The following is a 23,893-nucleotide window of genomic DNA, read 5'->3' as shown; positions in this document are numbered from 1 at the left end:
AAATAACAATAACTGATATTTACATAAAACTTTAAAGTTTGTTTGCAAAGTGTTCTATAAAAATTATCTCAGATGAATTATACCATCATTATATCAGTGAACCTTACCAAAACACCATGGAAAAAATCTGAAAATAATTACAAGAAATCTATGAGCCTCTTCTTTCCTTCTGGAGTTAAAGAGATAATAAATGATCATTCATATATAGGAGGAAGGGTACAATATAAAGAGACATCCAGAAATAAAAGTACTCCAGTTAAAGGAAAAATGGCTAGGAATTGTTTCTGCTAATTGTAATAAGAGAAAAGAGGAAGCTTACCTCAATTATTGAAAAAGAATGTGTTGAAAGGACAAAGAAGAAAAAGTTGTGCTAAACTTTATGTTGTCATGGTAAAGCTGAAACTTTTTATGATAAAACTCAATGATTTAGGTTAAAAGTTCATTTTAATCACCATCAGCTAATTGATAACGAAAAAGCACCTTTTCACTCATTGTTCTAAATAAATATCGCAAAATTGCACCTAGGTCACTTCTCCTCCTTGTAAACCCACTTCACAAGCATTTCTATGATCAGAAATAATCCATATCCTGCATATAACATGTATTCTTTCAACTGTCTTAGTATATAATTATAGAATAGTTAAAAAATGTGAAAATATCTTCACAATCTTAGTATGTTGTGCCATCTAAGTGAGGGTCACCTGGGGCCTGTCCACCTGGATGATAACAGGGAGCACAGCAAGAAAGGAGAAGTGTGGCCAGGCCCAGAGGTTAAGAGAAGGTAGGTGGGGTCATGCAGCCCTATGATATGGGCTTGGGAGGATTCGGTTTGCCTTGTAAGGTCAACAGCTTTGATCCAACCCTTCTTTTTAGGGAAGTAAACAAAGGGAGGGCTGCTATCATATTCTTGGTGAACTGATAGCAATTTTTGTGAATTTTGTGAATTGCAGAATTCAGGTATGAGAATATAGGAGGAGAGAAGCACCTGTGGGTAGCAATAGGGCACATCCTTCCCAGGGGTCATTTCTATGCCATCCCTTCGAGTACAGTGTCAGGAGAATTATCTTGTCTGCATTCCTGAGGAGTTGAAAGTCCATAATTTCTGTTACTCAGCACTCAAGTATGTAGGAAGAGAGATTGTGATGAAAACATGTGGCTGGGGTCTGTGGCTGCTGTGCTATGGGAATACTCTCTTGGAGTCACTCCCTCATTATGAAGGGGTGATTATTCCACTGGTTCCATTACCGTGGCTGTTGGAGATCAGGGAGGCTCTGAAAATGGGAAGCTGATTTCAGCTAGTTCTGCTCTCTAACACCACAGTTCTAAGAAGCAGCAGGGATGATAGGAAGGAGATAGAATTTTTAAACACATCATTCAAGCCATTTATTTGTCATTCAATCACATCCTGCTTCTGATAACTCTGGTTTTGTGTATATATTTTGACTCCCCAAGAAGACTAAGAAGTCTTTGAGGGCAGAGAACAACTATTACATTTCTTTGTATCCTGTTTTGTCTTATCAATAGTAAACCCTCAATAGATATTTGTTAAGTGAATGAATGAAAGTACAAATGAAGGGACTTGCTCATATTCTGGAAGTTACCTGAATTTGTTCTGCTTGGGGGAACTGGTACTGAATCAATGTGGAGAGACTGCATCCTTTTCACTACTTCATTTGGAGCAGGATATGCTTTCTAGAGAAAATGCCAAAAAAAAAAAAAAGTAATGCTTTTGCAAGTAGCAAATACAGTCCAGTTACAGAAAACACAAAATCATATGAACCACATCACATTTGCAGTCTGAGATGGGAGAGACCTTTGCCATCATCTAGTCTAACCCATTTCTGAGTAAGAATGTCCTTTACAACATCTCCAACAAATTATTATCCAATCTTTGCTTAAAAACTTCTAGTGATCGACAGTCCATGACCTCCCAAGACAGCCTGTTATATTTATGGAAAAGTTCTAATTGTCAGGAGGCTTTTCCTTACATTATGCTTAAATTTATCTTTCAGAAACTTCCACCCATTTCTCCTTGATAAGTCCTTCATAACCAGAACAAATCTCATCTCTCCCATAACAGCTCTTCAAACACACAGCATCATAGGATGATAAGACTTAGAGCTGGAAAGGACTTGAGAAGTTATCTAGTCTAACATTCCTCATTTTACAAATGAGGAAATTGAGACCCAGAGATGTTGTGACTTGACCAAAATCACATAGGTAGTAAGTGGCAGAATCAGCATTTGAACCTAGATCCTCTGGCTCCAAATTAAGAAATCTTAAACATATCTAACATGTCATTCCTCTATCTTCTCTTCCTTAGGTTAAGTAACCCCATTTCTTTTTCCCATTTCTCACATAACATGATCTCTAGGACCTTCACCATCCCCTCGATGGCCTCACGTTTATCAGTAGCACCCAAAAATGAATACAGTACTCTAGGGTGTGCTCTGACCAGAGCTGTTCCTTGCCACATTCTGGACTTTTTATCTTTTCACATAACCTAAGATGTCAATTTTTTTTTGGCCACTACCCTTACATTACTGATTTATATTAAGCATATAGTCCATTACTCCCCGACCCTGATCTTTTTCACAGTCAGTTGCATGATGCCTAACTAGTACTTATAAAATTGAGTTTTTTAATCCTAGGCTAAGACTTTACATTCATCCTTATTAAATTTCACCATATTCTATTCAGTCCATTGTTTTAAATTGTCAATGCTTTTGGATCTTGATTTAGTCATTCAACGTGTTAGCTAGGTCTTCCATTTCTATTATCTACAGACATAGTAAGTGTGCCATCTATGCCTTCCTCCAAGTCACTGATAAAAATGTTAAATAGTATGGGGGCCAAGAACCCATCCCTGGAATATTCTAATAAAGATTTCTTTCCAAGTAGACATTGAACCTTGAATAATAATAATGACAGATAACAGCTCACATTTATGTGACATTTGAAAGTTTGCAAAATGTTTTCCTCACAACTTTGTGAGAGAGATAGGGAAATGTTATTATCTCTATTTTACAGTTGAGAAAAATGACACAGAAAAGGTTAAATGACTTACCCAGGTTCACCTGGCTAGTAAATGTCAGAGCAGGAAGTTGAACCCAAGTACTTTAACTCTGAGTTCAGTCCTCTCTCCACTATATCATACAACCTCTTCTTACAGTACTTTTTGGCAATTCAGCACATTCTAAATCCAGCTAATTATGCTACCCAGTTAACTAGTTTACTTCTTTCCATATTCTCCACAAAGATAGCAGGAGAAATTTCATAAATACTTCGCTGACATCTAGAGAAACTATCTACAGTATTCTTCTGATCTTAGAAGTCTTATAAAAAATGAAGATTGGTCTGATATGACTCTGTTCTCAATGAAAACATACTGATAGCTATCTGTGATCACCACTTCCTTTTCTAGATATTTACTAACTGTAACTTCAGTAAAATATTCTAGAAATTTGTCAAGAATTGAAGTCAAACTCTTTGGTCTATAATTTGCAGACTCAACTCTCTTCTCTTTTATGAAAATTGGGACAGCATTTGTCTTTCTTTGAGCCTGAATACATCTTCTGTTCTCCATTATCTGAGATCACTGACAATGGCTCAGGCATTACAGCTACTAGTTCTTTCAGTACCCAAGGATCTAGTTCACCTTGATTTGGTGATGAATTCATCGAGGGCAGCTAGACAATCTCTTCTTCCTACTCTTAGCCTTCCCTTTCCATTTTAATTGTTCAATCCACCCTGAGCTGAGGAGTACTCATTCCTTTTTTAATCCTCTTTTCCCCATATAAGAACAAAAGCCTTTTGCTTTTGCCATTAAAAAATTAACCCCTTTGTAAAAGAAAAACAAATGAAAACTAAGCAGCTAATGTTCATTTTTGTGATCACCAGAATGAAGTTATTGGAAAAACCACAGGAACAGTAATGCTGTGCCTCCTAGTTATTTATGTTTAAGCATATAAATATGTGATATAAATGTCCATTTTTGAGCATCCACTACTCTACTTACTTTTAAATTCTTTACATCTTCTTCTACCTGTTCTTCAAATTGTTTAAGGTAGAAAGGTCTAAATTCTTGGTCGATTTCTGTGAAAAAAATTTTTTTTTACAGTTTTAACATTTTTGAGCACAAAAAAAATGTTGATTTGTCATCTTTATAAAGTGAAATGACTCTAGAGTGATTATAGAGTTGATTAGAAATGGCAAAAAAAGGAAATAATTCCTTAATAAAGAAAATTCATAAGAAAGTTGCTAATAGGCTAGGCAGGAAGTACAGCATGCTAGGAGGCTCTAGGAAGCAAAGCATCTTGGGTTGCTCTAGTCTTTCCCAGCTTCCCCTTCACAGACCAGAACAGACTGACTCAGAACTTCTTATTTTGATTTACCACTTCAAGTGGTTTGGAAACTGTAGATTCTTGATGGCAAAACATCATCAGTGGCATAAATTTGAATCTGGAATGCACAAGATGACAATGTTCAATGTACAAAGGCAAAGACAAGATAAGAGTCCTATGTGGACAAGTGAGAAGGGAAGTCACTCATGCGCAGGGTACCTTTGACTCTTAGAAGAGATCCCTCTTCTAAGTCTTGCGAATCCACCCCTCTCCCTCTAATTTTTCTTGGATCCATTCTCTTTTTTCTTCTCCCTGAAACAACTTTCCCTTCCTTAGGGCTCTTCCTGCCTCAGTCTCTCCCTTTTCCAACTCGTCTTTCTCTAGATGCCAAATAAAATTCTCATTTTTGTATTGCTCTGATCATTATCAGTCCTCTACTCACAACCTTCACTGGCTTTTCATTGCTTTCTGAATAAGACCTATATTCCTCATCCTGCCATTCATCAATGTTTGTAAAACATTTGTCAGTGTTGTCATCTTTACAAAGTGAAATGCTCCTAAAGAGTGATTAGAAAAAGCAATAAAATGAAGTAGTTCTTTGATAAAGACAATTAATAAGAAAGCTGACAGATAGTAGGCTAGACAGGAAGTACAACATGCTAAGAATCTCTAGGAAGCAAAGGATCTTGAGTTGTTACAACCTAATGTTCTGTAGCCTTCAGCCTCAGACATTTACTTGATGTGTGACCTCAGGCAAGTCATTTAACCTCTGTTTGTCTCAGTTTCCTCATCTATAAAATGGGGGTAATAATAGCTCCTACCTTTCAGGAATGTTATGAAGATTAAATGAGATAATAGTTGTAAAATACTTAATTAAGCATAGTGCCTGACACATATTATGAGCTATATAAATGTTAGTGATGATGATGATTGTTAGATATTCTCTATAATCTAGCTCCACTTTTCTACCAAACACCACTATTCACTGTCTTTACTTCTCATCATACTTACATTTCATCTCTCCCATCTCCCTGTCTTTGGTCATTCTCATTTGTCTACCTTTGTCCTCTTGCCTCCCCGCTTCCTCTACTTTTCAAAGCTTCCTTTCCTCCATGTCCTAACTCAGGTACAATTTTCTCAATGAAGCCATCCCTGATTCTCTCCCCACACTCCTGAATGGTAAATGAACTTAGAAGTTCTTCCATATTTCAGTGCAGGCCTTGCACGTAGACTGTTGTGTCACCCAAGTGAACAAGGACCTTGAAGACATGATAAATCCCTCACAAACATGGAACATCTGCTGCCTTGAGAAACTAGTCAGTTCTCCAAGGACGAACATCACATATGTACTCTATCGCGAGGTTTGGCTGGCTACCCTCTTGATGGACAACGTACAAGATAGTTGACAATTAGCCTTTTTGTTGGCAGTCAGCCTTCTTTTTTTGGAAGAGTTTATTAGGTCTTTGTTCAGAGGAGAACTTTGGAATCTCACCCATGGAGAGGACACTCTGCCTGGGACTCCTTGCTCCCAATTCAGACCCTGAAAGCTGTATCCTGGGATTCACCAGCTGAGAAACTTCAGGAGTTGGTGCCTCCCTGGATTGGTGATGTTTTTCTATTTCCTCATATCTATATTAATATTGCTAAAATTATATTAGTATTAGGATATATTAATTATTGCTGCTATAGCTCTAAACTGTCTATGGATTTGCCTTTTCTGTAAATCAATAAAATATCCAGCTTCTTCTTCTTAAGTGTGTCTTATTGTAGGTGCGAATCCAAACCATAAATTTCCTTAATCATACACACCCCAACAAGTGAAAATGAACTTTCAAATTTATCACAGAATTCTGGAAATCTCTTTTTCCTTCTTTCATAGTTTCTGTGTATATGTCTCTCCCACCCCTCATTAGGTCCTATCTTCTTTAAGGTCTGGTACCATGGCATTTTGTATCCTCACAGAAGGAATAATCATTTCAGCTTCTTGCCTCTCTTTTATGCATATACTTGTTCTAAACACACACACACAATGTAAATATAATAAGATTTGCCAATAAATCTGGTCCTATAAAGCCTGCACGTTGTACATCAATTTGTTTAGGACACCTTCAAAGAATTTTAATAGACCTTGGCCTCTTGCTTTCTTGGTAAGGCTTCCACTTGTGAATGAACTTCTTTGTTGACAGGGTTGGACAAGATACAGTGCTACAAAGGGAAGAGGCCTTGGTATGGGAGTCCTGCAGCCTAGTCCAATGGCAAGAATTTCAACTGAGAGAGCAGGAGGCTGAGGCCATCTGAGGCTTTTAGAAAATGGCCCCAGTTCCACAACTGCAGCCAATTAAGTAAGCTATTGTCTATCATGTGGTTAGCAGATATGAATCAGTCATGGATTGTTTATGTATGCTCCACAATATCTCCAAGGCAATTCCATTATACACCATTGTGATCCTCTGGAAGCAGGAATTCCAGCCCCTTTTCCTGGGCACATTGGATATCAGCTGAGCACACTGATGTACACTATGTGCTAACTTATAATGATTACACTTATTGGCTATTCACTCGTCAAACAAATGTTAAACAAACTAGGAGAGGGAAGAGAGACAAAAGATGGGAACAAGATATTTGGCTTTGTTATTGTGAATGCTTTAAAAAAAACTGAAAAGATCTAGAAAATCAATTTGTAACTATGTAATATTTAGGACTTGATTTTCTCTGCCCCTAACGGCAGCATTGCTGAACATCTTTACATAGGGTATAGATAGCTCAGGCTCATAAATATCTTACCACTGAAGGTTGGTCGATCATCTGGATTCCCATTCCAGCAGCGTACCATGAGGTTAATAATCTCCTTTGGACACTTTTCATCAATTTCTTCCACATTTGGTCTGTTTCCGTTTCCAACACATGTTATTATCTGCTTTTCACAAATAGCATCTGAAAGGCAAAGATAAATGTCATCACTGCCCTTCTTTCTCCAATCTCCGCAGCCAAAGGAAAATATGTAAACGAAGTTTTTACCTTTATCTGTACTAGGGATTACTTTTCGTGTCTACAATGGATATAACTGTTAGAAGAGGCAGAAGAGACTCTTAACATAGAGTAGTTGAAAGGGATTTCATAGGTCATCTAGTCAGGTGATGAGATCTCTGAAGGCTTCCAGCACCCATCTATACTATTATCACTTATGTTTCCTTCTAAGTTCTCACAATTTAGCTGGGAGCAACAGTCTGTGGAATCCCTATAACACCAACATTTTATTTCATGTCCCAACCTTTCTCAACTTTCAAGGGACTCTTTCAGTCTTCACCTGGCTTACCAGTCTACTCCTAAGCCTCCATCATCCTTTTTAGTAACTTCAATATTTACACTAATCACCCTTCCAAGATCTTGTCTTCCTGGGATTCATCAATCTTTTATGACCTCCATCTCCACTCTTTATTCATCCGATAGTCATTACCTTAACCCTCACTTGAAAGTGCTCTGTCTTCAAGATCTTGAACACTGATAATCCCTTTTCTAAAGACAACAGATTGTCCTCTTCTCAATTCATTTCTTCTAAGACTAGTCTTTCATCATGATCCCTGTTCCCTTAATCTCTCTTGGCCACTCCCAGACAGTCGTCCCTGTTCTGGCTTCACTTTCCTTTGCTTCAATCTTGTTCTTATAGTTTAATCATCTCAACCAACAATGCATTTCTTTCTACCCCCCAAAGTCCTTATATCAGTATCCTGGGTTCACTTTTTAAAACAATAGGGTTAGTCTCAGAAGGTGTTGTTGAGATTCAGCTGCAGCTGATTTTGTGACAGGGTCAGCTTTGTTAAGTTCTCTGGTGTGGACTGTGCCTAATGCCTAAAGCAACTTTCTGAACAGCTTAGTGCTGTCACTTTCCTGGTGACATACATAAGACAGGGAAACAAATACAAAGGGGAAACTACCCAGGTAATCAGATCCTACAGACCCACAGTGCTCTGCCATAATGAAGTTCCTTCTAGCTCTCTCACCTTCCTTCCAATGCTTAGCTCTGTCCCAGCCCAGAGACCTGAGCTGACCCTGTTTTTATATGGCATCTATAGGCAGCCTCAGATTGAAAGAGAAAAAGATGTTTGCTTTTTTTTTTTAAATGGCAATTGGTAGTAGCTACTACCTTCTTTTCACAGTTCACTTGCCCTACTTTTCTGATTGTGGTGGCACCTTGTTCCTTTGCCCTTCGACTAATGCCTGATCAGTGTTACTCTAATTTACCATTTCTGCTCAGTGACAAGTTGTCTGAGCTCTTTTGGTGTCAGGAACAAAACCATGGTGACTGGGTTCGCTTGGTTCTTACCACTTCATGGTGGTCTTTCTATTCAGCTGTGACTGACTCCCTTATCTGCAATTCACCTGCAAGTCAAGTCATCACCCAGTGATGTCCTTGGTCCTCTTTGAAAATTAAGGACTTCACATAATCACATTTCCCACAGAAATTGTTCTGAACCTTACATCTCCTCAAATATCCTACTATACTTTGCCTCAGCACATGACCTTACTTTTCATTTTATTGAGAATATAGAAGCAATTCATGATGAGCTCCCTCCCATCCCCTCTTTCACACCTTTCTCTGTTTTTACCCCTCCTGCCTTCCTTTCCTTCCATCTTAGAGGATGAATTGACTCTTCTCCAGCAATGGCTAATCTCTTCCTATTTATCCTTGATACCATCCCCTCCAGGCCTTTGTTTTGTCAGTCATTCCTCCTAAGTCTCCCTCTCTACTGCTTCCTTCCCTTCTGCCTACATATCTAAGTATTTTTTATTCTAAAAGAATCTCCCCTTCATCATCCACTACTATCTCAAGCCTTCATACTATTTTTCTCCTCCTCTTCCTAGGGAAACATTAGAAAGAATAGTCTGTACTTACTATATCTACTTCCTCATCACCATTCACTTTTCAACCTGCTATATTATGGCTTCTATCCCCATCACTCTACTTAGAGTGCTCTCTCAAAAATACTAACGAACTCTTAATTTTCAAACCTGAGGGTGTGGAAATTTTTTTGTTCTTTGTTTGTTTAGACCTTGTTCTCACTAATCTTCCTTCAGTCTTTGCTGGGGATGGATCATCCTCTCTTTCATGATACTCATCTATTCCTTGGATTCCCTTGCTGTAGTCACTCATTAGTTTCCCACGTGCTTGACTACTCCTCAAACCCCCTAACTGGCTCATCTTCCTCCTTTCACTTTAGTATTTTCTAAAACTCTGCTTTCATCCCTTTCTATGGCCCATGACCTAATACACTTGTAAGGTTTCATTTATCACCCCATCCTCCCAGCTCTTTTGTTTCTTTTGTTGGCAAATCCGTCTGTTTTGTTACCCAAGCTCAAATTTCCAGACCTCATTAACTCTTTCTTCACTATCTTTTCCTACAACCACTTGCTCAAAACTGTTGATTCCATGTTAGCAATACCCTGCATTCATTTCCTTTCCACTTATGCTAGTTCAGACCTTCATTGTTTCTCACCTATACAATATTCTTTTTTTAAATTTTTTTATTTTTAATGGTTTACAATCGCTGCCATAAAATTAAGATTTTATCCCCCCCACACCTACGCCCCACTACCCTCCCCCACCCTATCCCCCACGACCGCATACAATTCTGTATAGGTTCTACATATACTTTCCTATTGAGTACATTTTCACCATAGTCATGCTATGTGGTCGAAACCTATACAATATTCTTGTAATTAGGCTTCCTATATCCAGTCTCCTCTCTCTTATCCATTTTCCATTTATTTCAAGATTCTGTGACTATGTTGCTGATTCAAACTGCAAATCCTTTATTAGTATGTAATCTTAGTGAGATTCTATGAGAATACTAATCAACTCATGGCCAAATTGGTAGTGGATCTCTACACTGAGCTACAATGACCTCTGGACATAAAATGTGCCAATTGGTCCATACTTGGGGCATTTTTATCTTCATAGGACAAATCAGAATTTGTGATCCATTAACACAGACTTCAAAAAGGTCATCCCCACAGCATGATAAAATACCAAAGCATGCCTTTAGTGGAGGCCATCCTCCACAGAGCTTCCAAAATAATCTTCCTAATATAGAGGGCTGACTTTGTCACTCACCAGTGGCTTACTATTCTTTATGATAAAATCCAAATTCATTAGCTTGGCATTTAAGGCCCTCTACAACTTATCTTTCTAGTCATATTTTTATTTAATTCATTTTCACATGCTGTATATGTTCTCCAGACTTACTAGCCACTTCCCACCTCCATGCATTCTCACAGACCATCCTCTGTTCTTGGGATGCCCTTCTTCCATATTTCCATCTGTGGAAATTCTTTCTCTTCTTGAGAGGTCTAGCTCTGATGTCACTTGTTCCTTATTAGATTGACCCAACTGAAAGTTGGTCCTCAAATTTCATAGGACACTTTCCCTTGACATTTCAGAATTACAGAATTTCGGAGTCTGAAGGGACCTCAATGGCTACCCAGTCCAACCCATACCTGAACAAGAATTCCCTCTCTGTCCCAACAAATAGTCCTCCAGTCTCTCTTTAAATATGTCCAGTGAAAAGGAATCCACTACATCCTAAAGCAGTCTATTCTGCTTCTGATAATTGTTAGGAAGGTTTTCCTTACATGAGGGCCATTTAACATCTACCTATTGTACCTGTTTTTGCTTCTTAAGGCCAAGGAACATAAACCTGATCCTTCTTTCACATGATAGGCTTTTAAAAACCAGAAGATGACAATCATGTGCTTCTGCATCTTCCTTTTTTTTTTTCTCCCCAGGGTGAAGATTCCCCATTCTTCAACCATCCTTCATATGCCCCTTCACTATCTTTTACCCTCCTCTGGATGATCTCCAGTTTATCAATGTCCTTCCTAAAGTATGGTCCCTAGAACTAAACACAATACTCCAGTTGTGAGCTGATAAGAATAGGGTAGGACTGTGATCTCTTTTTTCTGGATACTATGTCTCAAAGTGAATGCTAGATGTTATTTTTTTTTTTTTTACTGTAATCCACTAAAATCTCCAAATCTTTTTGAGAGGAACTGCTGTGTAGCCTTGCCTCACCTACATCTAATACATGTTAAGTCAATTTTTGGAAACTTAAAAAAAAATGCCCTTAGCTTGTTCTGTTTAGTTGTTCAGTCATTTAGTCATGTCTAACTCTTTATGACCCCATAGACCAAAGCATATGAGGCCCTTCTATTCTCCACAATCCCTCAAAGTCTGTTCAAGCTTATATTCATTGCTTCCATGATACTATCTATCCATCTTATCCTCTGCTGTTCCCTTTCCCTTTTTCCTTCAGTCTTTCCAACATTAGGATCTTTTCTAATGAATTCTATCTTCTCATTATGTGACCAAAGTATTTAAGTTCCAGCTTTAGTATTTTCCCTTCCAGTGAACAGCAAGAATTAATTTCTTTAAATATTGACTAATCTGATTTCCTTGCTGTTCAAAGGACTCTTAAAAATCTTTTCTAGCACCGCAATTTGAAAGGGTTGATTCTGTGGCACTCAACTTTCTTTATAGTCTAACTCTCACAGTCATACATTACTACTGGAAAAACCATGTTGTAGGTTCAGTTGTTTCAGTCACGTTTGACTCTTCGTGACCCTATTTTTGGGGTTTTCTTGGCAAAGATACTGAAGGCCATTTCCTTCTCCAGCTCATTTTACAGGAAAGGAAACTGAGGCAAACAGGGTTAAATTACTTGCCCAGGGTGATACCACTAGTAAGTATCTGAGGTCTGATTTGAACTCAGGTCTTCCTGATTCCAAGCCAGGAGCTGTCTCCATGTGGCACCTAGCTACCATGGAAAAATATGGACCTTTGTTGGCAAAATGATGTCTCTGCTTTTTAGTATGCTGTTCAGATTTGCTATAGATTTTTCCAAGGAGCAAGCATCTTTTAATTTCATATCTGAAATTGCTATCTACAGTAATTTTTGAGCTAAAAAATGTAAAATATGACACTGCTTCTATTTCTTCTTTCTCTATTTGCCAGGAAGTGATGGCACTAGATAGCAAGATTTTAGTTTTTTGTACGTTAAGCTTCAAGCCAGCTTTTATGTTCTCCTCTTTCACCCTCATCAATAGGTTTCTTCAACCTATTTTTATATGCACACATGTTTGTATGTATATATATACATATATAATACATATGTGTATGTATATATCTTAACCTCCTGATTACATTGTAAGCTTCTCAAATCATGGAACAGTTTCCATCCCATCCCATCTCCCACTAACATTATAAATTCAATTAAAAAACAGTAAGTGAGATTCTGTGAAATGGTCATTGTGCCTCTATTCAAAGTCTTCCAGTGATGGGTAAATCACTACTCCTTATGTTAAATATGCCTCATAACCAAATGAGAATTCTTCACTAGGGATGGGAAATTGAGAGCAAATTCAGCTGGTACAATCCAAATAGAACAGGCTAGATTTAACCAAGCTTCACTGGTACACATTATGCATGGGCTTTGGAATAGTATGAACCAAAAGCCTGGACACAGATATCTACAAGCATCTGCTTGTACCCCAATGACAACACAAGGGATGGAGACTCAGGCTCAAACACCACAGATGCCACAGGTACATTGTACCTTCTCTTCACAGCATATTTTCTACTCACTCTCACCACTATATCCAGATCAGTTCAATCTAAAAGCTATCTGGCACCTCTAAAAAGTTAGTTTGCAGTCCCCAAACTATCAAATTCCACTAACTTTCCTGAAATAGTAGGAACATCTAATGGGAGGATATTCCATGGTGCACTATTTTCCTTCCTACCTCTCCTTCTAGACTGTAAGTTCTTTGAGGACAGAAACTAGTTCTTATACAGCTTTTTGTCCTTCAGAGATGAGCACAGCAGTTTACACAAACTGTGTTAAATATATACACAAAACCCCTTTTGTTGAAGACTTTAAGAACCTATCCAGGGTTTGGATGAAGTATTAGGATTTCTTATCAGTACTATGAATCTTTTCTTTTTAGCCTGAGCTTCCTTTAAATTGTAACTAATTTTCAAAATCAAGGAGTAAGGGAGAGAATGGAATGAGGTTATCTCTCATGAAAGAGGCAAGAAAAACCTTTTTCAATGTAGGGGAAAAGTGGGGAGGTGGGAGGGGCTTAAGGAGGGAATAACATGCACACTCAATTTGGTATGAAAATCTATCTTACACTACAGGAAAGTAGGGGAGAAGAGGATAAGTAGGATGTAAGTGAGATGATAGATGGGAGGGCAAATGGGAGGAGAGAGTAATTAGAAGTAAACACTTTTGGGGAGGGACAAGGTCAAAAGTGAGAATAGAATAAATGGGGGTCAGGACAGGATGGAGGGAAATATAGGTAGTCTTACACAACATGACTATTATGGAAGTCTTTTGCAAAACTACACATGTATAGCCTATATTGAATTGTTTGTCTTCTCAGTGGGGATGAGTGGGGAGGGAGAAAGGGAGAGAAGCTGGAACTCAAAGTTTTAGGAACAAATATTGAGAATTGTTTTTGCATGCAACCTGGAAATAAGAAATACAGGCAATGGGGTATAGAAATCTATCTTGCCCTACAAGAAAAGAGAGAAGATGGGAATAAAGGAAGGGAGGGGTGTGATAGAAGGGAGGGCAGATTGGGGGAAGAGGTAATCAGAATGTATGGCATTTTGGGGCAGGGGGAGGGGAGAGATGGGGAGAAAATTTGGAACTCATAATTTTGTGAAAATGAATGTTGAAAACTAAAAATAAATAAATAAACACAAAAAATTGTAACTAATTTTCTAAAGACAAACGAATCTTCATTTCATGAGACAATTTGGGTTAATCCTATGATTTTCTCCCACATATCTTACTTTCATATGGTTCCTTGTTCGCAAAAATTGCCCAGAGCACTATGGCAAAGCTGTACACATCTGACTTGTCAGTGGGTTTTGCGTTGATATCATTCAAATGTTCTGGGGCCATGTACAAAAGGGTACCAGCGTCTGCCCTAGCCATAGTACCAAGGTGGTCAGTGTTCACTTTAGCAGCGGTATTTATTTTCCTCTGCCTGTTGTTTTCCTCTTTAGTCAGTTTGCTCCAGGTCTTAAAGGAGGCAACACCAAGATCTGCTATCTGCAAAAGAGGGCAAAGCCAGAGATCAGACTTCAGGATGTACAAGTGAGGTAATCTTGGAAAATGATCACTCCCTCTTCAAGTTTTCTTATAATACTTTGGCTATCTCCTTTGTTCCTGCTACATTCTACCTATTATGTGCATCCCCCACTAGACTGTAAGCCACTCAAGAGGAGAGATTAGGTCATTTTTCATCTCTGCATCTCCACTGCCTAGTATAATGTCTTGAACGCAGCAGGTGCATAATAAATGTTTGTTGGATTGACTTAAAATGGAAGGTACTATGAAGTCTTGCAGAAAAAGTTGGTTTTATCCAAGTCATTACAGACATACATGAATTTGGCATATATGGCATATATGATATATAGAAAAGTCAGAAGTTATTGTTTAGTTGTTTTTCAATCATGTCTAACTTTTCATGACCCCATTTGGGGTTAGTTTCCCATTTCTTTCTCCAATTCACTTTACAGATTAGGAAACTGAGGTAAACAGGGTGAAGTGACTTGCTGAGGGTCACACAACTAGTAAATGTCTGAGGTTGGATTTGAATTCAGAAGAGGAGTTTTCCTGATTCCAGGCTGGTCACTCTACCTACTTTGCTACCTACTTGCTGTGGTTTATGGGGAGTTCAGGGAGTACTAGCACCTCAGCTATGAGGATTTGCTGAGCCCTTTTCAGGGCTGTTCATTTACCTTTGGTGTCCACCTTCACCCACATCTCACCTGTGGCTCTAAGAAGTTGTGGTATGTGCATTGGCCACCCTACCCTTCACCCTCCAGTAAACTGTCTCATCAGAAGGGCTAAATGAGGTTGAAGATAACTGACAGGTCTCAAACCTGTCATTAGGGGGATGTCTACCCCAAGCATGTGAAAATTTTCCCCAGAGGAATGAGATAAGAAACAAATTTTTCCTATGGTTAGCAAGGCGGCTGAAGCAGGCATTGTGGAGCACTTAGAGCTTGGCTGGGCATTGAAGATGACAAAGTCATCCACTGCATTCTGGGCCATTGCCACTTATCTTGATTTTTGTCTTAGTACTGGACTTCAATGACTCAAGAAGAGGTAGTGAGGCTGATGACTTTGCATAGCCCTGCCTCACTTAAATCCAATTCATGTGCAAGTCAAGACATCACTTTGTGATGTCATTAGTCCTCTTTAAAAATGAAGGAGAAACAACATGAATGATTTTAAAAAAAGATGTTAGAATTCAGAGGAAGGTTCATTATTTAGGCAAATTTAACTAGTAAAATTATAAAAAAGAAGTTCTGGATTACTTTACCTAAATAAAAGATGTCTATCAATAATAAATTATTAAGTTTTGCATCATAGATTTAGAGCTGGAAGGAATGTGAGAAGTCTTCTAGCTTAGTCTCGTTTTAAATATAAAAAAATTGAGGCTCAAGGAGGTTAACTGACTTGCCTAATGTCACAGAGGCAGTAAATGGCAGAGCAGGGATTTGAATCAAGATCCTTTAGCCCCACTGATTTCTCAGGAATCTAGAAATTCCTCTGGAAATACCCCTTGGAAATCTATTTCTTCCTTTTGGTCTTTTATCTTAATTTCTATGAAAAGTTCCAAAACAGGTGTAAAAAAGCTAAAGGCAGTTTTTGATGGGTTCAAAGAAGACATTCAAAAAAAAAACCTCCTAAAATTTCCTATTCTTTCCTTTTGTGTTATTCAAAAATTTCTAGGAGCAAGGAAAAATGTCCTTTTGAGCAGACCTTCTGTCTGAATAGCCAGCAGATAGTGACCTGGGGATGTGTGCTTTATATTTCCCCCAAGTAATGTCCACTGGTCAGTTGGTGCAAGCTGTTCCACATACCCAGAAGTTTCATTCAGCAAGAGACACCCTGAGGAGAGGGCCATGACACTATTTGTTGTGGAGTCACTGGCCGGAACCTAAGGAAAGGAAGGAGGCAGTAAAGAAAATACAGAGATCAGAAAGAAAACATGAAGAAGGGAAAACAGGAAAGACAAAAATGTACAAATGAGACTAAGTCAAAGGGAACAATTTTATCTCTGCTTGAGGGAATCCATATAATTCTAGCGTGAATAGAATAAGACTACTAAATGTTGCTCTTAATCTAGAATCAGTATAGGAAATAGGAGTGAACATTTCATCCCCCAACTCCACAATGTTGATCTTAAAAAAAAACCCAAAACTACAGTCAGTGCCCGTAAAGGGCTGAGCTGGTTGTTACCCAATATCCTGTATACTGACATTGATGTATGGCACACAGAAAACACATGCAGATCAGAGTGGATAGAATGTAGTAAGTACAGAGGGTGATCCCAGCATCCTGTGAGCTCCATTGTCACCTTAACGTGAAAGTCATCATCCACAAGAATGTTTTCCGGCTTTAGGTCTTTGTGAATGACACCTTCTCTGTGTAAGTAGCACATTCCTTCAATGACCTCTAGAATCATTCTCCCTTTCACAGATAAGGGGACACTAGTCTGAAACAAAAATGACAAAGAGTTCTAGTGAATAAAGGAATAAAAAGACAAAAAAAGCAATAATTGTCTCATGAATCAGCTTTTTGGAGAGCAGAGCACTAAAAATGATGCCATTTAATCACTAAGAATGTCTCCCTTTAGCAGCATCCTGAAAATCTAAATTCTTTTTGCTACATTCTTGCTACCATGGTAATAATAAAACATTTCCATTTACCTAGAAAAATTTCTCTAAAGTTTAGAAGGTGACATAAACAAGGCCATTTTGTTACTACCATATTAAAATTACTATATACTTTTTAAAAACTACATGGTTTTACACATAGCTTAATGCATTTTGATGCTTCAACGTGTTTTTGATGATTTTGCATACAATCTTCTTGTTCTTTATATACTGAAATTTTCATGTTTATTGATTGTTATAAAGACCAAAATTTTTTAAAGTTTCTCTACGGATTTTCAGAGCATAGATACTGTATCACATCAGTGGGATGCTAGAAGTTAATGCTATGTCTGTGTTGTTTCATGGAGACAGGACTGGAAAAGAGAAAGATTTAAACCTTTAAAATAATAATAAAAGCTGACATTAATATAATATGTTCCATACAGTCTTATTTAAACCTCACAACAGCCCTGTGTGATAGGTGACACTGTTATCCCATTTTGCAGCTGAGGACACTGAGGCTCAAAGAGGCTGTATCACCCTCTCACGGTCACCTAGCTATCAGTATCAGATAGAACTTGAATCCAGATCCTCCTGACTTGAAGTTCAGTGTTCTGTCTAGTACACTATGCTGCCTGTAGGGACATAGGACATAGTGTGGAAGAGGTCTGATCTATAAAAGGCATATAGGTATGATTTTGAAGGTGTGCAACTCTTTAATAAACATGCCAGAAAATCTGAATTCCTTTTGGTACATTCTTATAACCACAGTAATAAAACATTTCAACTTTCCTTGAAAATTTTCTCTAATTTTCTCATTGCTGTCCTTTTCAAAGCGGTTATTTTAGGAGGCTATGTACACACAGTATTCCAAGGATGCTTGCAGTTAGTGCAAACATTATTGGAACTTCTATCTTGGGATGAGAGCTTGTAGCATATTCTTTTGCCAACCCTTGGCTGTAAAATTCTTCTCATTTGACAATAGATTTGTTTTTTGGGGGGAGAAGAGCTAAACATCCTCCAGAGCTAATTTTAGTGAATGAGGTGAATGATCCCTAGCTTTTTTGTTTGACGTTTGTTTTTATCAAATGTGTAACTATAAAGCAATGGGGCTTACCTTCTTATGTGACTTTGAAATTGTATCTGAAGGAATTCTGAAAGCAGAATTCCAAAGCAGTGGGGTAAGGGGCAACATCAATGAAACAGGTTAGTGTAGAACCTCCCTCCTTCCAAGATGATGACTTTGGAGGGCAAGACTCATCAGTCACCAGGTCTTGGCAGATCCCCCTCTGCTGCATCTCTTGGGTACATCTGCCCCTTTGTCTTTTCACTGCCACCAACTGGATACAGACAATGATTCCCAGGTACTATTGGAATAGCATCCAAACAAGACATCCTACTTCTGCTTTCTTCTCCCTTCTCCTACTTCCACATCCTATTACATTCTTCACACAACTTTCAAAATAATAGAAAAGAGCTAGTCTTGTCACCCTTTGGCCAAATAAAAAGTCCTCAGTAGTTCCTTTTTTTGTATGGAATGAAGTTCCAGCTCCTTTGGCTGGTATTTAAAGTCCTCCACAATCTGGCACTAATCCATTCAGATTTCCCTCACACTACTTCATATACTATGTGCGAGCACCTAACTGGACTACATTCTGTCCCCCAAAACACACGTGCACTTCCACTATACCTCTGTTTACACTATTTCCTATTCTTGAAATGTCTCTTCTTTACTCACTTCTCAACTCTATTCCTGTCTGTTGTTTAACATCCAACTCAAAGGATCTCCTCTAGGAAGCCGTTCCTGATCACCTTCCCCTCTGTGGTAATGACCATCCTCTTTTGATCTCATCTTTTATTTTTTATTTGGATCTCCTCTCTTCATTTTACATCTTTCCAATGTGTGTATCATGTATTACTGGGTATGATAATTATCTGGATATGTCTTATCCCCTTGTTAGAATAGTGGTTCCTTGAGGGTTTGGGACCATGTCACCTAAAATATGTCACTTCTTTAGTACCTCAGAGTACCATATACACATCAAATGTTTTCTAAATGGTGGCTGAATTGAAATGTTTGCTGATTGAAAGTCAATCTAGTTTCTTTCTGATTATACTTCCTAAACCATATACTAAAAACCAATTTTCAGAGAATTAGATGTGATATTTTCATTCAACTTTAAGGAATGTATAAGTTAGGGAATTAAAATAGACAAAACCCATAAAAATTTCTTTAAAAACATAAACCAGAGAGGGGTAATGGTGGCTTAGATTTATCAGCTATCTTTTCTTACAGTGATCTCATCCAATTAGGTTGCCAGGAACAAGTAAGATTATATACTTGGCATAAAAGAAGTGGTCCTTCACTTGGTTTATGGCATGATGCTTGTCATGCTATTGTGTATTTTACCCAATTCATCTACATCTTGTTACCAGAAGGTTAGCCAACAGGTGATGAAATTTTTGGCCATGGTATCCCATAAGACATTAAGGTGGGTTTATTTACTCTATTGATAGAGAGAAAACCCACACCAAGAAATCATATCTCAAAGAATCAAAGTATAGGTTCATATTATTAATAGCCTAACAAAATATTTATTGAGCCCTTATTTTGTATAGGGCCCTGTGCTAGGTAGTATGGCACAGTATCTGTACTCAAGGACCTCATAGTTTGGTTAGCAGGTAAATGTATGCCCATAAAAAAATAACAGACAACACTATATGATATGGGAGTTTTGAAGTGAGAAAGATCATTGTGGAGTTGTCAGAAAAGGCTTCAGGGAGTTTTTTCATAAGTGAATTCAAAATATTTGTACTTTTAAAAGGCAATTGTGGTTCTAAAATCCTACAGGCAAAACTTTATTGTTTAGTGGGGAAAAACCCCAAACTTAAGAAATTTCTAGACCAACCTGTATGCAAAAAGACATCAAAATGACCATAACGGAAAATCAGCTGCAAAAGCTCAACCACAATGTCTACAAAAGTATGTGTGTAAGAAGCTTTTTACTTACTGTCTTTAGCACCTTCATTAGATTCCCCTTTTCCATATATTCCATTACAAGAGAGTAATTCCCATCTTCTAAAATAAAGCCTAGGAACTTCACTACCCGATTATGCTTCAGTCTGTGCATAATTTTTCCTTCTTCAAGGAGAGCAGCATTATACCTGTTGGAGGGAAACATGCCAATTAGAGTAAGTGCCAGTTTAGTGTTCCAGAACAGCAACCATGCCATCAACAAGAACTCTACTTTGTTCTAGACAAAGTGGCAGAGAAAATACCTTCCATAACTACTGTGTAAAAGATGACAGAAGAAAACTTCCTTTCATTGTTATTCCTTGGGTTAAACAAATTCTTCTCCTGTGGTTCCTATGAATGAGATGAGGAATATGAAGGAGAGAAGTAATGTATTAACTTACAGAACTATATCAAATCCCAAAATAAAACTTTACTAAACCCCCATCGCACATGGAACTCTTATGAGCCCTTTCTGTTAGACTAGGGATTCCTAATCTGGGGTCTAGGGACCCCTTATGGGTCTGTACATAGATTTCAAGAGGATCATGAACTCAGATGTGGAAAATAATCATCTTTATTTTCACCAGTTTCTAACTAAAATGAAGGATTTCTGCTAATTACAATTTTTAAAATATTCCAAAAAGGGTCCAATCAGGCTAGACTGCCAAAGGGATCATTGACACAAAAATGGTTCAGAACCCTTGCGTTAGAAAGTCAAACCTATTGTCACTGAATTCAAATGAAGGTATTATTCCTCCAGAGGGAATACACTTCTCAACTTCAAGGCTGGTTCTTGGCAGAATTGTGAAAAGTAGGTGGTTTTTCTTTAATAACCATCACTTCCTTTTTTCCCCTTTCCTTCCTTGTTTTACATGTCCTCTGCCCTTGTACTTCCACAAGCCTTGCCTGTTGGTCAGTAAATCCTCTTGACAATGAGTTCGTATTAAGATATCATTCCTCATTTCTCCAAAAGCTGTATGCATTTTTAAAAGAGACTCACAGGGGAAGAACTGTTTAACCCAAAGGAAAGGATCTTTAATAGTAAAGTTTCAGGCAGTATAACCAGATAGTAGTGAGATAACATTTGAAGAGAAAGATTTTCCAAGTGTCTTCAAATCACACTACATAGGAAATTGTCTTCTCTGGTTGTAGGAAAGGTCAGCCTTGCATATATCTGTCTATCCTATGAATATCCTTCTCCATGTTCACTTGCTGTCTTTCAACAAAGCTTCATGTGGGAACTCACTTGGGAGACCCTATCATGGCCCGATATGACTTCTCTGAACCCTTATCAGAAACACAATTCCTATTTCAAAAAGAAAAAAAAACCTCCATCTAGACCTGTGTAATAATTGGCATTGTAGCCTAATGAACAGAATGCTAGATGTAGACTAAGGAAAACCTGGGCAAGAATTCCAGTTCAGACACTTAGAGACTTTATTCTTCTGGCATAAGTGATTTAATCTCTCCATGCCTCAGTTTCCTCTTCTATAAAATGGGGATAATAATAGTACTTACCTGACAGAGCTGCTGTATCAAATGAGATAAAATACTTTGAAAACCTTTAAGGGCCATCTAAATTTCAGCTCTCATTTTTTTTTTTTAGCCATTGTCCAACAATGGCTTTCACTTTATATAAAATGTAATTTTGCTGGGTCTCTAAATCACAAGCATTATGATAAATGTACAATTGACAGAAATAGAGATACTAGCCAGCTAGACTTGATATAGTGGTCAAATTTAAATCCACTCCTAATCCTAAAGGAAACAAAATTGCCCTCTAATAATAATAACTAACATTTATGCCTTCAATGTGTCAAGCATTGTGCTAAGCATTTACAAATACGATTCCAATTGATCTTCACGACAACACTGGAAGGTGGTTCCATCTGGCCAAAATCTAAAAGAAATTAGGCAGTAATTCCAGAAAGCTCTCTTGCTGTCAGTACCTTGGGATGCTGTGGGATTGTCAAGGGAAGATATGAGGAGACTTTCTCCCTGCCTTTCATCATTGCTGGGACAGCTGGACAAAAGAGTAAGTTATTACAAATTCTAGGGATGTGGGAAAATTTTGTGACTGTCAGACAGTAGCCAGAGCATTTGGTTGTGAAATGGCTATACGGTGCAAACAAATTAAGGAGTGTAGAAGACTCATCCAGACAACATGAAAATTGTAAGCCTGAGCTTTAGTGGTCCATTTGGAAATGTGGCCTGAAAAAAGAATGATCAAGAGTAATTACAGTTAAGAGAATAGATGGAGTGTGGGAGTTGAGGTGTGAAGGTACAGCCTCAGACCAAGGAGTACGTTGAGAGTTGAGAGTGAAAGACTTAATGGGGCAAAGAGGTTGTGTGGTGCCTTGAGGCTTGCTAAGGACCGCTTTCTCTAATATGGTAACTACACTCTATGCACACACAGTAGGACCTGTGACATGGTTGACAGTATCCCTTACCCTCTCTGCCCCTGTTTCCTCATCTGTAAAATGAGGGGGTTAGATTAGATAGCTTCTGAGGTCTCATTTAACTGTAAATCTGTGATTCTATGATATGTGGGCAGCTAGGTGGTTCAGTGGATAGAATTCCAGGCCTGGAGTGAGGAGAATCTGACTAGCTGTGTGATCCTGGGCAAGTCACTTAATTCTGCCTCAGTTTCCTCATCTGTAAAATGAGCTGAAGAAGGAAATGGCAAAACACTCCAGTATCTTTATCAAGAAAACCTCCAATGAAGTCATGAAGTCATACAATGACTAAAATGACTGAACAATATGATGTAGGTAGTGTAATGGATAGAGTGCTGGACTTGGGGTCCAGAAGACAGGAGGAGTTCAAATCCTGCCCCAGATACTAACTAAATATGTGTGACCCTAGAGACCTAGTCTCTTAACTTTTCTCATCCTCCGTTTCCTCATTTATGAAACACCTACTTCACAGGGTTGTTGTGTCAAATGAGATGATATATGTAAAGTACTTAAAGTACCACATAAACGCTCAGTTATTATCACGTGACTCCTCATGCAGTATATGCCAGGACAGAGTATGCAATGGCGAAAGCTTAGCAAGCCTTATAGCCCAATCTATCACTTTCTCCTTTCGTTAGCTTTTTAACAGTTTCCATGAGTTTAAGGCTTTATTAGATTCTCCCCACCTAGAGACACAAGACTACTTGGAAGGAGTAACCAGGTTAAAGGAAGAGATATACAAGTTCAATTCATGAGAGAGATTTTTGGAACCCCTTTCCACTTCATTAATTTTTCATTCTTCTTTGCATTATAATGGAAATAAAGTTACAGTTAAACTACAGATAATCTTGCAGTCTATAACACAGGTTGAATGATCTATAGGAGCTATATGTGTCAAAATACATGTAAACATTTTGTAATAGTGTTAGTTACAGAATCTCAGAGATGGAAGAATCTAATAGGCTAAACTTGTCTGTTCTTCTATCCAAAGCCAGGATTCAGTCTATGAGATTTGTGACAGATGATTTCCTAGCCTGAACACCTCTTACGAGAACTTATTACCTTGTGAGGCAGTTCAGTTGCATTTTCTGGAAATTCTGCTCTTTAGAAAGTTCTTGTTATATTGAGCTGAAATCTTCCTCCTTTCTATCTATTGGTCCATTTGTCCCTAAGTCTCACTTCTGTATTCTTCATTCTCATTATAGCCTGCAATCTCACCACTCTCAATCAACCCTGCCCTTAGATGTATTCTCTTTCCTTCCCAATAGTGACCCCTTAACGAACAAGTTCAACTCTTCATTTCCTTATATTCTTGAATACCTTACTCCCTTGTCCTATCACCCAC

At 38.1% G+C, this 23,893-nt stretch overlaps 1 protein-coding gene across 3 annotated transcripts in view; it reads right to left on the bottom strand.

Annotated features, from left to right (window-relative positions):
- Positions 1 to 23,893, bottom strand: part of RIPK1 (receptor interacting serine/threonine kinase 1) — a 60,205-nt gene that overhangs the window by 9,395 nt on the left and 26,917 nt on the right. For all 3 annotated transcript variants that reach the window (XM_072603682.1, XM_072603683.1, XM_072603684.1), the window contains 6 exons: positions 20,088 to 20,241; positions 16,779 to 16,916; positions 14,197 to 14,458; positions 7,128 to 7,277; positions 4,019 to 4,095; positions 1,602 to 1,692 (listed from right to left, as the gene is read on the bottom strand). In XM_072603682.1, the coding sequence (XP_072459783.1) occupies positions 1,602 to 1,692; positions 4,019 to 4,095; positions 7,128 to 7,277; positions 14,197 to 14,458; positions 16,779 to 16,916; positions 20,088 to 20,241 (872 nt within the window). The remainder of the gene's footprint in view (positions 1 to 1,601; positions 1,693 to 4,018; positions 4,096 to 7,127; positions 7,278 to 14,196; positions 14,459 to 16,778; positions 16,917 to 20,087; positions 20,242 to 23,893) is intronic.

This window comes from Notamacropus eugenii, chromosome 4, assembly GCF_028372415.1.
Source record: "Notamacropus eugenii isolate mMacEug1 chromosome 4, mMacEug1.pri_v2, whole genome shotgun sequence".
In the NCBI taxonomy this organism is placed as follows: domain Eukaryota; kingdom Metazoa; phylum Chordata; class Mammalia; order Diprotodontia; family Macropodidae; genus Notamacropus; species Notamacropus eugenii.
The sequence above is the reverse complement of the archived record's forward strand: the minus strand, read 5'-3'. Positions and strand labels throughout refer to the sequence as shown.